The sequence below is a fragment of the Dipodomys merriami genome, unplaced genomic scaffold (genome assembly GCF_024711535.1).
Source record: "Dipodomys merriami isolate MVZ:Mamm:240054 unplaced genomic scaffold, mDipMer1.0.p SCAF_307, whole genome shotgun sequence".
In the NCBI taxonomy this organism is placed as follows: domain Eukaryota; kingdom Metazoa; phylum Chordata; class Mammalia; order Rodentia; family Heteromyidae; genus Dipodomys; species Dipodomys merriami.
In genome coordinates, this window is record NW_027204571.1 from 989,045 (window position 1) to 1,007,360 (window position 18,316).

Consider the following 18,316-nt stretch of genomic DNA (forward strand, 5'->3'; position numbering starts at 1 on the left):
CCCTCTTATGGAGGCTAGTAGACAAGTTATAAGTAAATATAAAAGTATTGGGGGTTTCACAAAGTCACTTCAGCAGAAGGAATTGTTTGTAAGGGACTTACAAGAAGCAGTAGGCTCAGCTAAAACAGAAAGAATGTATGGCAATTGCTGGGATAATTATTTAGGAGAGAGAATTTCCTGCTATTTACTAAGAGAATTGCTAGGTCTCCTTAAAGTTTACTATTAAAGAAGAGACAGGAAAGATCTTATGGGAAAGTTAAGGCCTCTATAAAAATAGGTAATGGTTAATTGGTGACAAACATCGAAACCCAAACCCATTGTATTCCTTAGAGATAAGCCGGAGACAAATGCCTATCAGGTGCCCAGCTGGTGACCACCCAAGAAAGAAGCCGTGCAGCAAGATTGTGTAACCTTTTGCCCTTTCTCATGGAGACTTCTGTTATAAAAGTTTGCTATCCTCTGCATTAAATCGCACTCAGCATCCACTCCTCTTGTGTGTGAGTTGTCTGTTTGCCATCTCCCCATCCTATTCCAGGTTCCTCCCCTAGGTATCCTCCGTCGTCCCGACAGAACCAGGTCCGCGGCACTCCCTGACCCTGCTTCTTTGTGCATTTACAACCCTGTAAATTATTGTCGTTTGCTCCTCGGTGTTGAGTGGCTCTTCCTCTCAGAGCCGGCACCAGCCTACCTGTCCTCTGCACCTGAGCGAACTCTAGACTTCAGCTTGCTCTTTTTCCAGCAGACCTGAGGCCACCTGTTCCTTGGGCCTCAAGAGGTTCCCAGGGGTGACCTTAGGCGGCCCGGCCTAGCAGAGCTGCTGAGGGAGCCGGGCCACCAGGGCCGAGGGCTGTGAAGGCGACGCCAACCCTCACTGGGCGCTTCCGGAGGAGGGAGCGCGCGGCGGCGTCGCGCCAAGGACCGAGGGCGGGACTGTCCGGAGGCGTCGGATCACGTGACCACGCGCAGGCACCGCCTGCTGGGCTGTGGGTGGGCGTGGTGCATGCAAATAATCCCAGGGCGGTGGCCAATCACGTCGCGCGCTGAGGGTCCGGATCCGAGACCGGACGCCCGTCCGAGCGCCGGCTAGCGTCGCGGTCGCCTGGGGCTCTCGGACCGGCGCGGCGCAGCGCTGCGGGGCCTGCGAGTTAGTGCGGTGTCCGCTCGCTCCACTCCGGGTTCAGTGCGGCCGGGCCCGCGTAGGGGCGGGGGGCAGGCGGAGGTGCGGCGGGACCGGGGCCGCTGCCTTCGCAGCGTGCTCCATGCATCCGGAGCCCGCCCCGCCCCCGAGCACCAGCCACCCCGAGCTTCCCCTCAGCGGCAGCAACTCCACCAGCGGCAGCCGTCGGAGCCGCCGCCGCAGCGGGGACGGGGAGCTCCCGGGGGCCCCGCCGCCGCCGCACGCCGTCACCTACCCGGACTGGATCGGCCCGAGTTACTCGGAGGTGATGAGTCTCAACGAGCACTCGATGCAGGCGCTGTCCTGGCGCAAGCTCTACCTGAGTCGCGCCAAGCTCAAAGCCTCCAGCCGGACCTCGGCTCTGCTCTCCGGCTTCGCCATGGTGAGCCTGGGCCGCCCTGCCCCCCCTCCCCTGGCCGCAGCCCCGACGGGGCCCACTGGGGAGCGGGCTGGGCGGGCCAGGGGAAGGGGAAGAGCTGGTGAGAAGAGGTCGTGCATGGACGCTGGAGGGGGGCGAGGTGGTGTGGAGTGACGGACGGATGAGAAGACGTGCCAGGGGTCCAGGTGGCCTTCACATGGGCAGATCCGGTGCAGAACCGGCCGGGAAACGGGGTGGACACAAAGGACGATGCGTTCCAAAAGTTAAATCTGTAAGAGTACAGTTCCGCCAGTGTTCAAGGGGAAAGGAGGGTGCTTTAATAAGAGTCCGGCCCGTTTGGGGACTGGCGTCCTATGAAGACTTGTGCCCTCGCACCTGAGATCAGAAACTATTCATTGGCCAAGGTCTTGTAGCATCTAGTAGAGGGGATTTCCTGATATCTTCTTTCCACCACATTTTCCCTGAGCCTCAACCTGGGGGTGGGGGTGGGGTGACAGTTATTCTCCACCCTCACTTTCTTCAGAGACCTGCCACTGAGTCACAGGGTGTGGGGGAGGAGGGTGGGAGTGTTCCCCTTGAACACTCTTGCTTGATTAAGGGGTAGCCTATTTCCTTCCCGGCCTCCCTCCCATCCCCTCCGCAGTCTCCAGGGCCTGGCCTGAGAAGCCTGAGAGGGGTGGAGCTCCAGAGGTTTGCAGGTTGGAACCCAAAAGAGGGGCTGGGAATTCCTTTGGTCTGAAACCTTGGAGTTTCTCTGGGGCAGGATACTACATAACAAGTCCATTATCATTACTCTGGGTGACCTCAGCCTGCCTGAATGGGGTCTGCCCGCCATACCACTCCTCCCTCCTGCTTGTGGGAGCTATGTCCTTGGCCTTGAGGAAGGGAGTGGCGCTGCACCCTCCGTGTTTTCGTGGGAAGGGAGTGTGTCTGGGTCTCTCCCTGTGTTCTGCAAACAAGTGGACCAGTGTAGTGGAGCCTGAATATTTTAGAGTCCCAGAGTGCACTGGGCCACAGTGGGAAGGCCAGGAGATTGAACATGAGGAAGCACCCTCCGCTCCTAGCTCTGTCACTTGAAACTTGTGTGACCTCAAACCAGTCACTGTCTTTTTCTGGACATTGCATTTTGGAAGTGGTAAAGGAAGACTTCTTTCAGAAGTTTCTCTGGAGTGCCTGCCTTAGCAAGCACACAGCTTTGAATTCAAAACCCCAGTATTGAAAGGAAAAAAATTGTATGACTTTGAGAATGAAATTGAAGGATCCCAGAAGAGGATATCAGAGACAGAGTGAAAGTAAAGGAATAGCCCCCAAGTTTTTAGTTGAGGGCAAAATGATCCATCTGTTTTCTGTCCTTCTCAAATTCTAAGAAACCAGTCAGTACTTTGTGCCTGAGGAATCTCTGTGAACAGTAGACATTTATAAAGCACTTTATGGATGCCCTCACTCCTCAGGACTCCTTCGATTTTGTCAAGAGACTTTCCCAAGGGCACACACCTCGCCTGGTAGAGTGGGACTTGGAACCCGGGTATGCTGCCAATCCAGAACTTAAGCACGTGTTCCAGACATGAACAGTTCGGAGCAGCTATAGAGAATAGGAAAGAGCAAAAAAAGTGTCTTTGAAGCCAAGAAAAAAATGTTCTATATTGTACAAGAAGGGAGTCACCTCTGGGTTTAGGATAATAGGATACCTGATTGCTTTTCCTTGGGGGGGGGGTCATAAATTATAGCTGCCGCTTTCTGCCCCAGTAGAGGTAAGGGACAGATGGATGACACTTGCCTTGACTTTTCAAGTTCTCATCCTTCCTCTTGCTAAAACAGTGGAGGAAGTTGAGAGGCCCAGGGCAGCAGTGACATTGGTGAGCTTTGGCTTCCCCACACTAATCTCTTCCGCACCTTATTTTCCCTAGCTTGGGTGGAGAAGGTTTGGTAGCACCCCTAAGTTCTACTGGCAAGAAAGGGGGAGACTTGTCACAGCCTACATTCCAAGGTTACAAGACAGTAATTAATTATCCATTGGCCACCGAACTGGAATTCTCTGGGAGAGATTTGTGTGTAGTGGGAAGTCTGACCAGGCCCCACCCTTATTAGGCCACCCAGACTTCAGTGAGCCTCAGAAAGGAAGGGGTGCCAGGCAGCCCTTGGTAACAGTGACAAGCTTCCTGAATTACTCTCCCTTGGCCTATGAGTCAGCACAACAGGCTTCCTGCCCCCAAAGGGCTTCCTTCCTAAAGACCTGGAAAACCAAACTGGATGACACCACTGACCTTTGATCTCCAGTAGGTAGCTGAGTTGCCTAGGATGCCAAATTCGCCTGCTTATCTGATGAGATTGAAGGGAGAGTCTTCCAAAAAGCTTGGTGGAGATTGAACCATTTGGCCACTCGGTGGTGGAAAGGGCTGGCCAGGTACCAGTGAAGTGTTAGGAAGAGGCCCAGGACCTGGGACAAGTAGCTTTACCTGTTGAAAGCCAGTTTGCTCATGTGTACAAAGGCGATCCTCCCCCATTTGCATAAGGCTTTTTCATTTCACAAGGCTGGCTGGGTCTGGAAATGGTTGGGGAATTTCAGGATCTGATGATTTAAGCATTGGCCAGATCTTCTCTGCTCTGCAGAAGTGGCTTCTGCTCCTGAGAACATTTCTACAAACAACCGCCCTTGGCCGACTCATACCAAACAAGGGGTGCTAGATGTAGCATATGACCTGGTGCCCCTGGAGCCAAAGGTCCCACTGGGGACCTTGCTTTGGGCCATCAATGCCTCAAGTTACCACTCAGCAGTCTTAGCCTGGGCCTGACTCTGTCTCTGTCCCCTGTAGGACCTGTGAGCACACAGGATCCTGCCTGCTGGGGAGGGGCAGGCTGTAACATTAGCCTAAGCAGATGATAATTGGGAAGGTCAGCCTGTTGCAGTAAACAAAATGCTTTCCACGACCTGGGATCAATTATTTTTGGATTATCTGCCTCCTCAAGTTCTCTGCCCCCAGCACCTTTTTGTTCCAGGTTCCAGAGCAGGTTGAGAAGTTGGCTACGATTTCTGTAAAAATGATTTGGAAGGAAGCACTCAAGTCATAAGACATTATTGAGCCTCTGTGACAAGTTTGGAGTTTCAAGGGCCTCAAGATGAGCAAGAAGCTATTCTGTGTTCAGTGCTCATCCTCAGTAGTATCTGTTATTGTTGGAGTGGGCTTGTCTCTTGCACTAGGCCAGCCACGGTGCCAGGTGTTGGCACGTACCTCCCCCCAAGTTCTGAGGCTTAAACTCTGGGTCTGGGCTCTGTCCCTGAGCTCCTTTTGCCCAAAGCTAGCACTCTACCACTTGAGCCACAGTGACACTGCAGGTTTTTTCAGTGATTTAATTGGAGAGAAGAGTCTCACAAGCCGGGCACTGCTGGCTCAGCCTTTAATCCTATTCAGGAGGCTGAAATCTGAGGATCATAGTTCAAAGCCAGCCCAGGCAGGAAAGACCATGAGACTCTTATCTCCAATTAAGTATCAGAAAACTGAACACTTCCAGTTCCCAGAGTTCAAGCCCCAAAACCAAAAAAAAATAAAAGTCTCACTTTCCTGCCCAGGCTGGCTTTGAACCGCAATCCTCAGATCTCAGCCTCCTGAGTAGCTAGAATTATAGGCATGAGCCTGGCTCTGTGTGTGTGTGTGTGTGTGTGTGTGTGTGTGTGTGTGTGTGTGTGTGTGTGTGTGTGTGTGTGTGTGTGTGTGTGTGTGTGTGTGTGTGTGTGTGTGTGTGTGTGTGTGTGTGTGTGTGTGTGTGTGTGTGTGTAGTTTGAACTTGGAACCTGGCCCTGTTCCTGAGCTTTTTTGCTCAAAACTAGCTCTCTACCACTTTGAGCCACAGCTCAACTTTCTTCTTTCTTTCTTTCTTTTTTTTTTTTGGTGGGTAATTGGAGGAAAAGAGGCTGGCTTCCAACTGAGATCCTCAGATCTCAGCCTTCTGAGTGGCTGTGATTACAGGCTGGAGCCAACCATGCTCAGCCCTTCCCACATACCATCTTGATATGCTCTCTACAGCCTGGTGAGAGCAGGTGCTCATCTCAGATGATGACTGAGGTCACCTGTCTGGGAAGCTGCTGAGCCATGTGACCATGGTATAGCAAGAGAACAAGCATTAGGGAGCTGAGAGGCTCAAGTATAGTAGAGCAAAGCAGGAGATGGCCCTCCAGCCAGACAACTTGGGTTTAACTTCCAGCTCTTCCTCTTTTTTATTTTTTTTATTTTTTATTTTTTTGTTGTGAAAATACCGTACAGAGGAGTTACAATTACATGGGCAAGATAATGAGTACATTTTTATCAAGCATTATTTCCGCCTCCTTTGTTTCCCCTTCCCATCCTTTCCCATCTCCCCCACCCCCACTTGCCACCCCCCCCCAAAAGTTACAAAGTTCGTTTTTCTTTTTTTTTCTTTTTTTTTTTTTTTTTGGGTCCGGTTGTGGGGCCTGAACTCTGGGCCTGGGCACTGTCCCTCGGCTCTTCAGCTCAAGGCTACCGCTCTACCACTTGAGCCACAGCCCCACTTCCGGCTTTTTTCTTTTTGCTTATATGGTGCTGAGGAATCGAACCCAGGGCCTCATGCATGCAAGGCAAACATTCTACCACTGAGCCACTTTCCCAGCCCTAAAGTTAATTTATCGACTTAATGACTTGCACATCTCATTGTTGCAATGCGTCCACCTGCACCAGCTCTTCCTCTTACAACTGAAAGACTTTGGCTAAGTCACTTACACTCTCTGAGCCTGTTTCCTGGTCTATAAAATAGGGCAACAACAGCACCAACCTCATTAGTGAGAATTCACCAAGTGAGTATTTGCAGAGTACTTAGAGTATTTGACTTGGTATCCTGGAAACTTGCTCACCCCTTTCCCCCATAGAAGTAGAGTGGTTACTTGCTTGGCATTTTGTTTTGTTTTTCTTCCAACTCCAGGTTGGCCCAATCCTTCTGCCTCAGCCTCTGAATGCTGGGATTATAGGCACCAAGCAGAGTTAGTAGAGTTAAAAGCAAATTATTCCAGCAGAGCCTTGAGGTTAGGGCTTGGAGAAGAGCCTTGGTTCAGGTTAAAGGACATGGCAGGAGCTGTTAACCAAGATGAATCTTGGGGAAAGCCTGGAAGGTTGGTGTGGGGGGGATTGTGCCACCTATAGAAGGCCTTGATTGGCTGTTGAAGAAGCTTGAGCCAGGCACTGGTGGCTTACACCTGTAATCCTTGCTACTCAGGAGGCTGAGATCTGAAGATCGTGGTTTGGTTGTGGACTCTTATCTTCAGTTAACTACCAGAAAACTGGAAGTGGAACTGTGACTCAAAGTGGTAGAGCTCAGGGACAGTGCTCATTCCCTAAATTCAAGCTCTACCACCAACCAAAAAACAAAAAGGTTCAACTCCTGTGTAGGCAACGGGAGTCATCAAAAGTTATAGACAGAGAAGTTGCAAGAATTCTATAATAGGATGAAAGTAGTTGCTATTTACCGAACCCCTGTTGTGCCAGACCTGAGCCTTTTTCTTTCATTCTTGTTTAATCCTCACAACAGCTCTTAAAAGTATGAACTCAAGACAGGAAAACTAGGCCTCTTAGAGGCCCCGACCACCAGTAAGTAGGACTCAAGCCCTGGTCTCTGATTTGAAGCCTCTGGTAACCCTCCCCACCCCCTAGCTGTTTGATAACTGGTCCTTTGAGGTCTTCTAGATGCAGGTTTTGCACATTAGATTTGTATGTTAGGCTGTGCATGAATTGGGTTTTGCTGAATGTCCCAAGAAGAGGGTGCTGCTGGCCCAGCAAAGGCTTTTTGTGAAATTTTGCCCGTGCCTGCAGCCTGTTTCAGGAATTCTCTGCTGAGAGCAATGAGGTTGCTGGGTCTCTGGTTGCTGGGTCTGTGGCTGGCCAGGGGGAAAGTCTTTAAGTTGGTTTTGCTGAGGTGGCACTGTGGTGATGGATGTTGGATTGAGGTGAGCAGTAATGCTCCCTTGGAGGAAGCCTACTGGACATAAGGCTTAAACCTTGGCAGCTGATTTCCCCCTGACAGGGCTCCTAACCGTCATTCGTTTATTTTTAAATAATTTTTAAAATTATTTTATTATTATTGTAAAGGTGATATACAGAGAGAGGGGTCATTGTTATATAAGTCAGGTGTAAAGAATACATTTCTTGGGGCCGGGAAGGTGGCTAAGTGGTAGAGTGCTTGCCTTGCATGCATGAGGCCCTGGGTTCGATTCCTCAGCACCACATAAACAAAAAGAAAAAAGCCGGAAAGTGGCGCTGTGGCTCAAGTGGTACAGCGCTAGCCTTGAGCTGAAGAGCTGAGGGACAGCGCCCAGACCCAGAGTTCAGGCCCCATGACCGGACCCAAAAAAATATATATTTCTTTCTTTTTTTTTTTTTAATCTTTATGAGACTCTTACTTGATACCTTTCTTTGAGGATCATTGGGCTAACCCAGGGTTCGGCCAACTTTTTCAGTAAAGATCAAGGGGTCCCTGAGGTAGCTCCTCAACTCTCCCATTGGCCATGGACTGGGTATGAAGTAACAGATATGGCCAGTAAATGGGTGTGTAAGTAAAACTATTTACAAAATCACTATGGGCCTTTGTTGAACTATGGTCTCCAAACCGTGTGTGTGTGTGTGTGTGTGTGTGTGTGTGTGTGTGTGTGTGTGTGTGCATGTGCATGTGCATGTGCGTGTGTGTGCACATGCGCAGGCGGAAGTACACATGTGTGTATTTGGAACTGGAGGTTGAACTCTGGGGAATCAAGATTTCTAGGCAGGTACTATACACTTGGGCCAGGCCTTTATCCCTTTTTTGCATTGGTTCAATCCTTGAGTTCTCACTTGGCTTTTCCTACTCAAGGCTGGTACTCTCCTGCTTGAGCCACACATCTCTTCACAGCATTTTGGTAGTTAATTGAAGATAAGAGCTATACAAACTTTTCTTCCCGTGGCTGGCTTGCCTGGCTTTGAACCATGATTCTCAGATCTCAGCCCTCTGGGTAGCTAGGATTACAGGTATGAGCCACTAGCATCCAACACATAGCTTTTTAATGAATGAATTGACAGCTCTATTAAGGACCTGGTTGGAGACCAGAACATAGTAATGACTTGGGAGAACATTGAAATTTTCCAGATGAAGAGAAAAGAAAGTCTAGGCCTGTCACTGGTTCTTCTATATACAGATTTAACCTGTTAGTGGTTTAGGATACAAATTTAGTACGTGGAAATTAGCTTATTTGTTTGTTGTTTTGCTGGTCCTGGGGCTTGAACTCTGGGCCTCAGAACTGTTCCTGAGATTTTGTGCTCAGGGCTAACAGACTAACATTCTACCAATTGGAGCCACAGCAGCATTTCTTGCTTCTTTTTTTTTTTTTTTTTTTTTTTTTTTGGCGGTCATGGGGCCTGAACTCTGGGCCTAGGCACTGTCCCTAGTTCTTCAGCTCAAAGCTCTACCACTTGAGCCACAGCACCACTTACAGCTTTTTCTGATTATGTGGTGTTGAAGAATCGAACCCAGGGCCTCATGAATGCAAAGCAAGCACTCTACCACTGAGCCACCTTCCCAGCCCCACTTTTATTTTTTTATTTTTTATTTTTTTAAAGTCTTGTGAACTTTTCTGCCCAGGCTGGCTTTAAACCACAATCCTGTTGAGTAGCTAGGATCATAGACATGAGCCACTGATGCCTGGCGAAACTAGCATTTTTCAAAATGAAATAGGAGTGGAGGCTGGAAGTGTAACTCATTGGTAGAGCATTTGCCTAGCATGCTTGAGTCCCTGGGATCCAACCCAGTGCTGGGGGCGGGGGGAACAAAGAATGGAATGAACTAGAGTAGCAGCATGCCTTGCATCTTGCAAGAATAGACTATTGGCAGGCCTCGAGGATTAGTGGTGTCGGGTAGAACTTTCGTTTGTTATAAAAGTGTGCATAGGTCTATTTATAGAAACATTTGGAAGATTGGACTCCTGTGGTCAGGAGATTTTGTAAATCACTAGACTAGGCCTCAGATCTCTCTTAATGGACTGTTTCCTTTTGAGGTGAGGTAGGCAGGCAGGCCTTAGACATCTGCGGGTGACCCTGTATGACCACATCTTATGGCCCCTGAACTCAAGGCTGCAGCCTAGCACGTTTCTCAGGCAATGAACAAAAGCAGACCCAATCTGGGGCGTGAAGGGTGTCTCCCATGTGGCCACTGGCTTTGGGCCTAGCATGGGAGGAGAGGCTGCCTCAAAAGGGCCTGGACTTCAAGTCCAGGTGCCCAGGATCCTACTGTCAAACCCCACAGGAGGGAGGGAAAGGGGCTGGAGTTCAAGTGGGGTGAGCAAGCATCTGAGCAAGTCCACTAAGCCCTGACCGCTTCAGGATCAGGGTCTTCAGTCCTTAAAAGTTTGGCACGTTGTGGGGCGCTGGTGGCTCATGCCTATAATCCTAGCTACTCAGGAGGCTGAGAGCTGAGGATTGTGGTTCAAAGCCAGCCTGGGCAGGAAAGTCTGTGAGACTCTTGTCTCCAGTGAACCAACAGAAAACTGGAAGTGGTGTTGTGGGTCAAGTCATAGAGTGCTAGCATTAAGCCAAAGAGCTAAGGGACAGCGCCCAGGCCCAGAGTTCAAGCCCCATGACCAACCCAGGGGGAAAAAAAAGTTTGTCATGTCCTGTGTTGCCTGCACGCTTTGTGAAGCCGAGCTTTATGGTCTCTGGGCTTCTCTCTCTCTCTCTCTCTCTCTCTTTTTTTTTTTTTTTGTCGGTCATGGGGCCTGAACTCTGGGCCTAGGTGCTGTCCCTCAGTTCTTTGGCTCAAAGCTAGAGCCCTCAGTGCCACTTCCATTTTTTTTTGTTGTTGTTTATGTGGTGCTGAGGAATCGAACCCAGGGCCTTATGCATGCAAGGCAAAACACTCTACTACTGAGCCACCTTCCCGGCCCATCTGGGCCTATCTCTTTTAGGCCTCCGGTGGTCAAGTTCATGGAGGCACTTGGCTAGGCTGGCTGGCTAGGATTTGTTTATTTTGGGTTAATGGGCCCAGCTCTTGGGCTATATTTACCTTGTGAAGCTGCTGCATGCAATCTGATCTGATCTGATCTGTTCTCTCTGGGTCTCTGAGTGTCAGCTGCCAGATTCTTCAAGGTTCCCATAAATGTCCCCACCCTGGGGGACATTTCTCAAGTGGGAAGCATTGGGGCAGGGAGAACGTAGAGGCGGGCTGGGAAGGTGGCTCAGTGGTAGAGTGCTTCCCTTGCATGCATGAAGCCCTGGGTTCCATTCCTCAGTACCACATACACAGAAAAAGCTGGAAGTGGCGCTGTGGCTCGAGTGGTAGAGTGACAGCTAGCCTTGAGCAAAAGAAGCTCAATGACAGTGCCCAGGCCTGAGTTCAAGCCACATGACTTGGGGAGAGGAGGGGGAATCAGTGGCTTTTATGCCCCTAGGAATCATTTCTTAATGCACCCTCCTGGTGTTTAACTCGGCCCCAAATGTGGCAGTGGTGTATACAACCAGCCTGTGTGGCTGGAGTTCCAGGAATGATTAGGGCCTATGAGGGTGATGGGGTTTCTTCTGCAGCAGGGCCGAGGGCCCCTTCCTCTTCCTTAGAGGACTCGGCCTCTCTCAGTCCAACGCCTAGGTTGGAGGAGGGTTGGCTAGTTTTGTCATCTTAGGCCGGCTGGGTGCCAGCATCCTGAGGGTGTGTCCCCCATCCGGCAGAGGAGGTGCAGGGTACATGTTCTCTTTGTATAGGGTCAAGTTGTCAGGACTGCCGGAGAATGGGGCAGAAGAGGCCCAGAGTAAAGGCAGAACGTGGACGTGAGGATTGCCTTCCCGGGCTGGGACTGAGCATCCAGGAGCTATTGTTCTGCTTCTAGCTCTGTTTTTTTTCCTTTTAACTAAGATTTATTGAGCTTCTCCTGTGGCTGACTCTGTGCTAAATATTTACACTTCCAAACCTCATTTAACCTCAGCAGCCGTGAGAGGGAAGCGCTCTATGACCCCTGTTGTGAATGGGCTTCCGAATGACATGAGTTCAAATCCCCCTCCAACACCAAGATAACTGTTCCAATTGATCTCACCTCTGAGCCTCAGTTTCCTCAAGCAAAGAATAATGGTTTGGACTGGGAAGGTGGCTCAGTGGTGGAGTGCTTGCCTTGCATGCATGAGGCCCATGGTTCGATTCCTCAGCACTACATAAGCAGAAAAAGCCGGAAGTGGCCTTGTGGCTCAAATGGTAGAGCGCTAGCCTTGAACTGAAGAGCTGAGGGACTGTGCCAGGCCCAGAGTTCAGGCCCCATAACCAACCAAAAAGGAAAAAACAGAATAATGGCTTATTTTTGTTTTGTGTAGCAGTGCAGGCAAGCACTCTGCTACTAGGTGTCATCCCCAGCTGGAATAATGATAATACTTTAAATTTATTGGAGGGAACTATTTATGTTCATTAACTCCTTGCATCTTTGTAACCATAAGAAGCAAGCTCCCTTCCACTTTGTAAATGCAGATGCAGGCTTGGGGTCACCAGCTTCGAGAGCACACATGGTGTGTACTTGGAGGGGAAGGGCATCTGTGGGCTTATGGGCTCTGCAGGAGGGTAAGGGGGGGGGTGGCCAGGATGCCAGGAGGCACCAGGTACAGGACAGATTGGGAGCTGCCTACATATAGCCCTCCCCCGCCCCCCACCAGAAACCACCCAGCACCAGCTCAGGGCCAGCCCACCTGACGGCTCAGGACATGTGCAGTGTGTGTGGAATGAACCCTTGCACCAGGGCAGTCGGGCAGCAGTCTCTCTGCTTGTCCTTTCTCAGGTTTCAGGTTCCAAGCTGCAGCCAAAACAGGAAGAGGAAGTGTAGAGGGGGAGGAGGGAAGAAGCTGCTGGGGGCGCCCTGCCTCCCAGGCACTGGCAGGCCTGGGGGCAGCGGCTCTTACTGGGCTTGTTCCAGCCAGCCAGCTGCCTGCACTGCTGCTCAACCCCCTTACCCACATGGACTAAGAGCGCTCAGAATCGGCTTCAGGTCACTGTTTTTCTTTCCTTTTTTTAAGTCAAAATCCTGATGGCATTGCTCCAGATTTACATGAGCTTGAACTGTTTTGTAAACTCCCAGGATAAAAAGTACATATCCAGCTGCCCTGGCACGGGTAGCTCATGCCCATAATCTTAGCTACAGAGGAGACTGAGAGCTGAGGATCCTTGTTCCAGGCCAACCTGGGCAGGAAAGTCCATGAAACTCTTATCTCTAGATAACCAAAGAAAAACAGAAGTGGCCCTGTGGTTCAAAATGGTAGAGTGTTAGGGGATGGGAAGGTGGCTCAATGGGAGTGCTTGCCTTGCATGCCTGAGGCCCTGGATTCCATTCTTCAGCACCACAGAAGCAGAAAAGGCTGGAAGTGGCGCTGTGGATCAAGTGGTAGAGCGCTAGCCTTGAGCTGAAGAGCTGAGGGACAGCGCCCAGGCCCAGAGTTCAGGCCCCACAATCACGACCGACAAAAAAAAAAAAAAAAAGCTCAGTGACAGGGCCCAGGCCCCAAGTTCAAGCCCTACAATCTTAAAAAAAAAAAAAAGAAGAAGTTCGCATCCTTGCAGGTTGTGGGAATTCTTGGGCAAAAGTGTGTGAATCCCATTGAAACAGCCTGAGAAGTCCCTCATTTCCGAGACCCCATGGTGAGGCAAGGGGCAGTTCCATTTCCAAAGCCATCTCTGGCCAGGCCTGGCTGCTCCAGCAGGAGGATAGAAAACGTGAGGAGTCAGAGACATGGGTTCTAAGCTGAGCAGTAATATTAAAGCTCATTTGACTGATGCTCTATTCTGTGCCAGGCACCATTTCACAAGGATTAGTTCACTCCTCAATAGCTCCTGGAGGCACGTGGCATTCCTCACTCCCATTTTAGATGTGTGGAATCGGTAAGACCAAAAACCCAAAGAAAACTTGCCTGGAACATGAAGCTTGATGAAGGGCTGAGGAGTCAGAGATCTGGTGGGGCAAGAGAGAGGGGGAGGGCGACGCAGGAATTCCCTGCTGCTGCTGGTAAGATCAATGGCAAAAATTTCAGCATCAGACACCCCTTTCTGAACCTACCACCAGACAGAACAAATGTATTATCCTTACTGTAGAATAACTGGCCACACACTGATCACACATGCCTGTAATCCTAGCTACTTTGGAGGCAGAGTTCAAAAGACCCCATCTCAACCTGTAGCCATTAGCAAGGTGGTGGGCACTTGTCATCTCCAGATATGACAGGATGCATAAATAGGAGAATCTCATTCAGCCAGGGCTGGGTATAAAAGTGAGACTATCTCAAAATTAACCAGAACAAAAAGACCTAGAGATGGGACTCCAGGAGTACAAAACCTGCCAAGCAAGGACAATGCCCCGAGTTCAAACCCTAATACTACCAGAAAAAGAAAGTCACAAGCCACTGGGAGTGGTGGCATACACCTGCAGTCCCAGCACTTGGTAGGTAGAGGCACGAGTCTAAGGATAGTCTAACAAGGCAAGACTCTGTCTCTAAAAAATGGAATCACTATTGTTGATGGTGTCATGTTCCTTGGTGCGTGCTGCCCTTGACCCCGCGCGCAGGGGCAGACCTGGGCAGCATGCCCACTACCCGCTTCTCCTGGCCCAGATCTGATGAGCTGGCTCCTTCACATGAGGGTTATTTGCAAGAGCTAGGTGAGAAGAGAAGAGCAGGTGGCAGATGCAAACTGTGCCCCTGGTAACCCCTGTCTCCAGGAACTAGGGAGCTGGTACATCAGCCCTGGGGCTAGAGGAAGAAATGGTCCTGGGGTTTGCTGGCTGTCCAGCCAAGAAATGGGCACCGGGTTGACCGAGTTGAGTCCATCTCTTCTGGGAAGTGTGGCAAGGTTCCTTGTCAGCGTGTGCGCTGCATTCTTAGAAACGTCCAATGTGTGACGCAGGCAGGGAGAGCCTTCACCCTCCAACCCCTTCCTATTCCCTGTTCCCGGAGGAGATTATGAATGAGGGGCCTGGTTTAGGTGTGAGAGGTGGTGGTTGGTTGGTTGTTGTTATTTTCGGTAGTTGGGCTTGAACTAGGGGCCTAGGTGCTGTCTCTGAGCTCTTTTTTCAAGACTTTGAGCCATAGCTCCATTTCCAGTTTTCTGGTGGTTAATTGGAGATACGTCTTACGGACTTTTGTGCTCAGGCTTGCTTTGAACCACATTCCTTAGATGTCAGTCTTTTTTTTTCTTTTGCCTGTCCTGGGGCTTGGACTCAGGCCCTGGGCACTGTCCTAGAGCTTCTTTGTACTAAGGATAGCACTCTACCTCTTGAACCACAATGCTACTTCCAGCTTTTTTGAGTAGTTTAGTGGCAATAAGAGTCCCACAGTCGGCCCGGCACTGGTGGCTCAAGCCTGTAATCCTGGCTACTAAGAAGGCTGAGAGGGGCTGGGAAGGTGGCTAAGGTGGCTCAGTGGTAGAGTGCTTGCCTTGCATGCATGAGGCCCAGGGTTTGATTCCTCAGCACCACAAAAGCAGAAAAAGCTGGAAGTGGCGCTGTGTCTCAAGTGGTAGAGCACTAGTCTTGAGCTGAAGAGCTGAGGGACAGCGCCCAGGCCCAGAGTTCAAGCCCCATGATCCACCAAAAAAAAAAAGTCTCATAGACCTCAGCCTCCTGAGTAGCTAGGATTACAGGCATGAGACACCAGCATTCAGCTGGTTGTTTTGTTTTGTTGGTCAGTAGTGGGGCCTGAATGCTGTACCTCAGCTCTTGAGCTCAAGGGTAGTGCTCTACCACTTGAATCTTAGCCCCACTTCCAGCTTTTTCTGCTTATGTGGTGCTGAGGAATCGAACCTAGGGCAAGCACTCTACCACTGAGCCACCTTCCCAGCCACCCTCCGCCTCCCCCCCCCTTTTTTTTTTGTCAGTTGTGGGAGGCTGAACTCTGGGCCTGGGCACTCTTCAGCTCAAGACTAGTGCTCTACCACTTGAGCCACAGCGCCACTTCTGGCTTTTTTTGGGGGGGGGTTGGTCGTGGGGCTTGAACTCCGGGCTTGGGTGCTATCCCTCAGCTCTTCAGCTCCACAGTGCCATTTCTAGTTTTCTAGTAGTTTTTAATTGGAGATAAGAGTCTGATGGACTTTCCTGCCCTGGCTGGATTTGAATTGTAATCCTCAGATCTCAGCCTCCTGAGTAGCTAAGATTACAGGTGTGATCCACCAGCACCTAGCAACTTCTGGTTTTTCTGCTTATGTGGTGCTGAGGAATGAACCCAGGGCCTCATGCATGCGAGGCAAGCACTCTTCCACTGAGCCACCTTCCCATCCCCTTTTGTACATTTATTGGTTTGGTTTTTGAAATTTGGGGGATTGAAGCAAGCACTCTACCACTTAGGTAAACTCAGTACATCTTTAATGTTTTTTAATAAAAAAGTATGCCTAAATTAATAATTTAAAATATGCATACTATCAAAATTTGATATGTTTGGCACTAACAGCATTCCCATTTGGGCGGTATTCACCATGCACTAGGACCTCTCCTTTGTTAAGATGCTTTTATGAACTAATGTGATATCCTGTTTTCTAGAAAGATGAGGCTCAGAGAGGCTTTCCCTTGGGCACATAGCTGGTAGGCTCCAAGCTTGCTTTCTCCACCAATACTGTCTGCCATTTCTCTACCCCAAGCGCGTGGGGCTTTATTATTCCTTCCCACAATGTCCCAGAGCCTGACAAGAGGAGAGGCGAGATTTGATGTTGTCACTCATTCTCCCTATCCTCCCTCCCCTAGGTGGCAATGGTGGAGGTGCAGCTGGACGCCGAACATGACTATCCACCAGGGCTGCTCATTGTCTTTAGTGCCTGCACCACGGTGCTGGTGGCCGTGCACCTGTTTGCGCTTATGATCAGCACCTGCATCCTGCCCAACATCGAGGCGGTGAGCAACGTACACAACCTTAACTCCGTCAAGGAGTCACCACATGAGCGCATGCACCGCCACATTGAGCTGGCCTGGGCCTTCTCCACCGTTATTGGGACGCTGCTCTTCCTGGCTGAGGTCGTATTGCTCTGCTGGGTCAAGTTCTTACCCCTCAAGAAGCAGCCAGGCCAGCCGAGCCCCACTAGCAAGCCTTCAGCCAACCCTGGCTACAATAATAACAGCAGTGGTGGCATCACCCCAGGCCAGGCAGCAGCCATCGCCTCCACTGCTATCATGGTCCCCTGTGGCCTGGTCTTTATCGTCTTTGCAGTCCACTTCTACCGATCACTGGTCAGCCATAAGACGGACCGACAGTTCCAGGAGCTCAATGAGCTGGCCGAGTTTGCCCGATTGCAGGACCAGCTGGACCACAGAGGGGACCACCCCCTGACCCCTGGGAGTCACTATGCCTAATTCTTCACACCACTGAGCCCTTCAGAGCTTTGGCCTATGTCCTTCCCCATGACCCTGTCCTGTCAGCCCAGAGGGCAGCCTGTGCAGGGGGCTGGGCTGGGCAGAGTGGAGGGAAGGCGCTTTTTATAAAAGAAATGGTTGCACTTTGAGACTTTTCTGCCAAGAAAATAAGCACTCCCTGTTCTTCCAGCCATGGGTCTCCCCGTGGGGGGTGGGGGGCCAGAGTGGGAACAGATGCTCTCTTTGTCCCTATGCTACCCCTGTGCCAGTGACACCCGGATGCTTCCTGTTCCGTCTCCACTGCCCTCCCTATTCAACCATCTAGTGTGTGTGTGTGAGTGTGTGTGTGAGTGTGTGTGAGTGTGTGAGAGTGTGTGAGAGTGTGTGTGTGTGTGAGAGAGTGTGTGTGTGAGTGTGTGTGAGAGTATGTGTGTGAGTGTGTGTGTGTGTGTGTGTGTGTGTGTGTATTTGAACACAAAAATATACTCACAAGGGACCCCATCTCGTGTCTTGATGATTCTGTTCTGCCAAGTATGGTTTCTACTGGTATACCACATCACATAGATGAACATATAAGCAAAGTTGCAAAGTTGTTTTTATTAAATAAACCAGATATGCTGGAGCTCACACCTATAATCCTAGCCACTCAGGAAGCTGAGATCTGAGGATCACAGTTTGAAGCCAGCTCAGGCCGGAAAGTCTATGAGACTCTATCTCCAGTCAATCACAGAAAAAAACAGAATTGGCACTGTGGCTCAAGTGGTAGAGTGCTATCCTTGAGCCAAAAGGAGTCCAGGGACAGTGCCCAGGCCCAGGACTGGCAGAAGAAAAAAGGTGTATAACTCAGTGGAAGAACATTTGCCTAGCACGTGCAAAAATTTACATTTAAATGTTCAGACATTTTTTTGTGGTGATGGCGAGAGGTCCTGGGGCTTTATACATGCTAGTTAAGCACTCAGACTGAGCTGCATTACCCAGACCCTCACTAATTTTATTTTTTTGAGCCTACACCAAGGCTTGAATTAAGGTCCTTTCCTTTTCACTGTGCTTTTTGTTCATTATTACAGCTGAGCCACTGGAGCCATGCCTCCACTCCAGGCTGGCATTTTTGCTGGAAAGAGAGTCTCCTGCCTGGCCTGGCTTCAAACTATCATCCTCATATCTCAGCCTCCTGAGCAGGCAGGATTACAGGTGTGAGCCACTGGCACCTGGTGGTATTAGAGTTTTAACTCCAGGCATTTATCACACAGACACTCCAACCCTACTAGGCATTTGATTTATTTATCTATTATTTGGTCGGTCGTGGGGCTTGAATTCTGGGCCTGGGTGCTGTCCCTCAGCTCTTCAGCTCAAGGCAAGCGCTCTACCACTTGAGCCACAGCGCCACTTCCAGTTTTCTGGTGGCTACTTGATGATAAGAGTCTCAAGGACTGGGCTGGGA

At 50.2% G+C, this 18,316-nt stretch overlaps 1 protein-coding gene across 1 annotated transcript; it reads left to right on the forward strand.

Moving 5' to 3' along the window:
- The first annotated feature begins 1,118 nt into the window (after positions 1-1,118).
- Positions 1,119-18,149, forward strand: LOC138840938 (calcium release-activated calcium channel protein 1). Its single transcript, XM_070041384.1, has 2 exons — positions 1,119-1,559; positions 16,273-18,149. Exons 1-2 carry the CDS (start codon positions 1,260-1,262, stop codon positions 16,873-16,875), a joined length of 903 nt encoding a protein of 300 aa, XP_069897485.1. The 5' UTR covers positions 1,119-1,259; the 3' UTR covers positions 16,876-18,149.
- The last annotated feature ends 167 nt before the right edge of the window (positions 18,150-18,316 follow it).

Coding starts and splice junctions, on each gene's coding strand:
- LOC138840938 (XM_070041384.1), top strand. CDS start 1,260: ATGCATCCGGAGCCCGCCCCGCCCCCGAGCACCAGCCACCCCGAGCTT. Junction 1,560..16,272: donor TGCTCTCCGGCTTCGCCATG/GTGAGCCTGGGC, acceptor TCCCTCCCCTAG/GTGGCAATGGTGGAGGTGCA.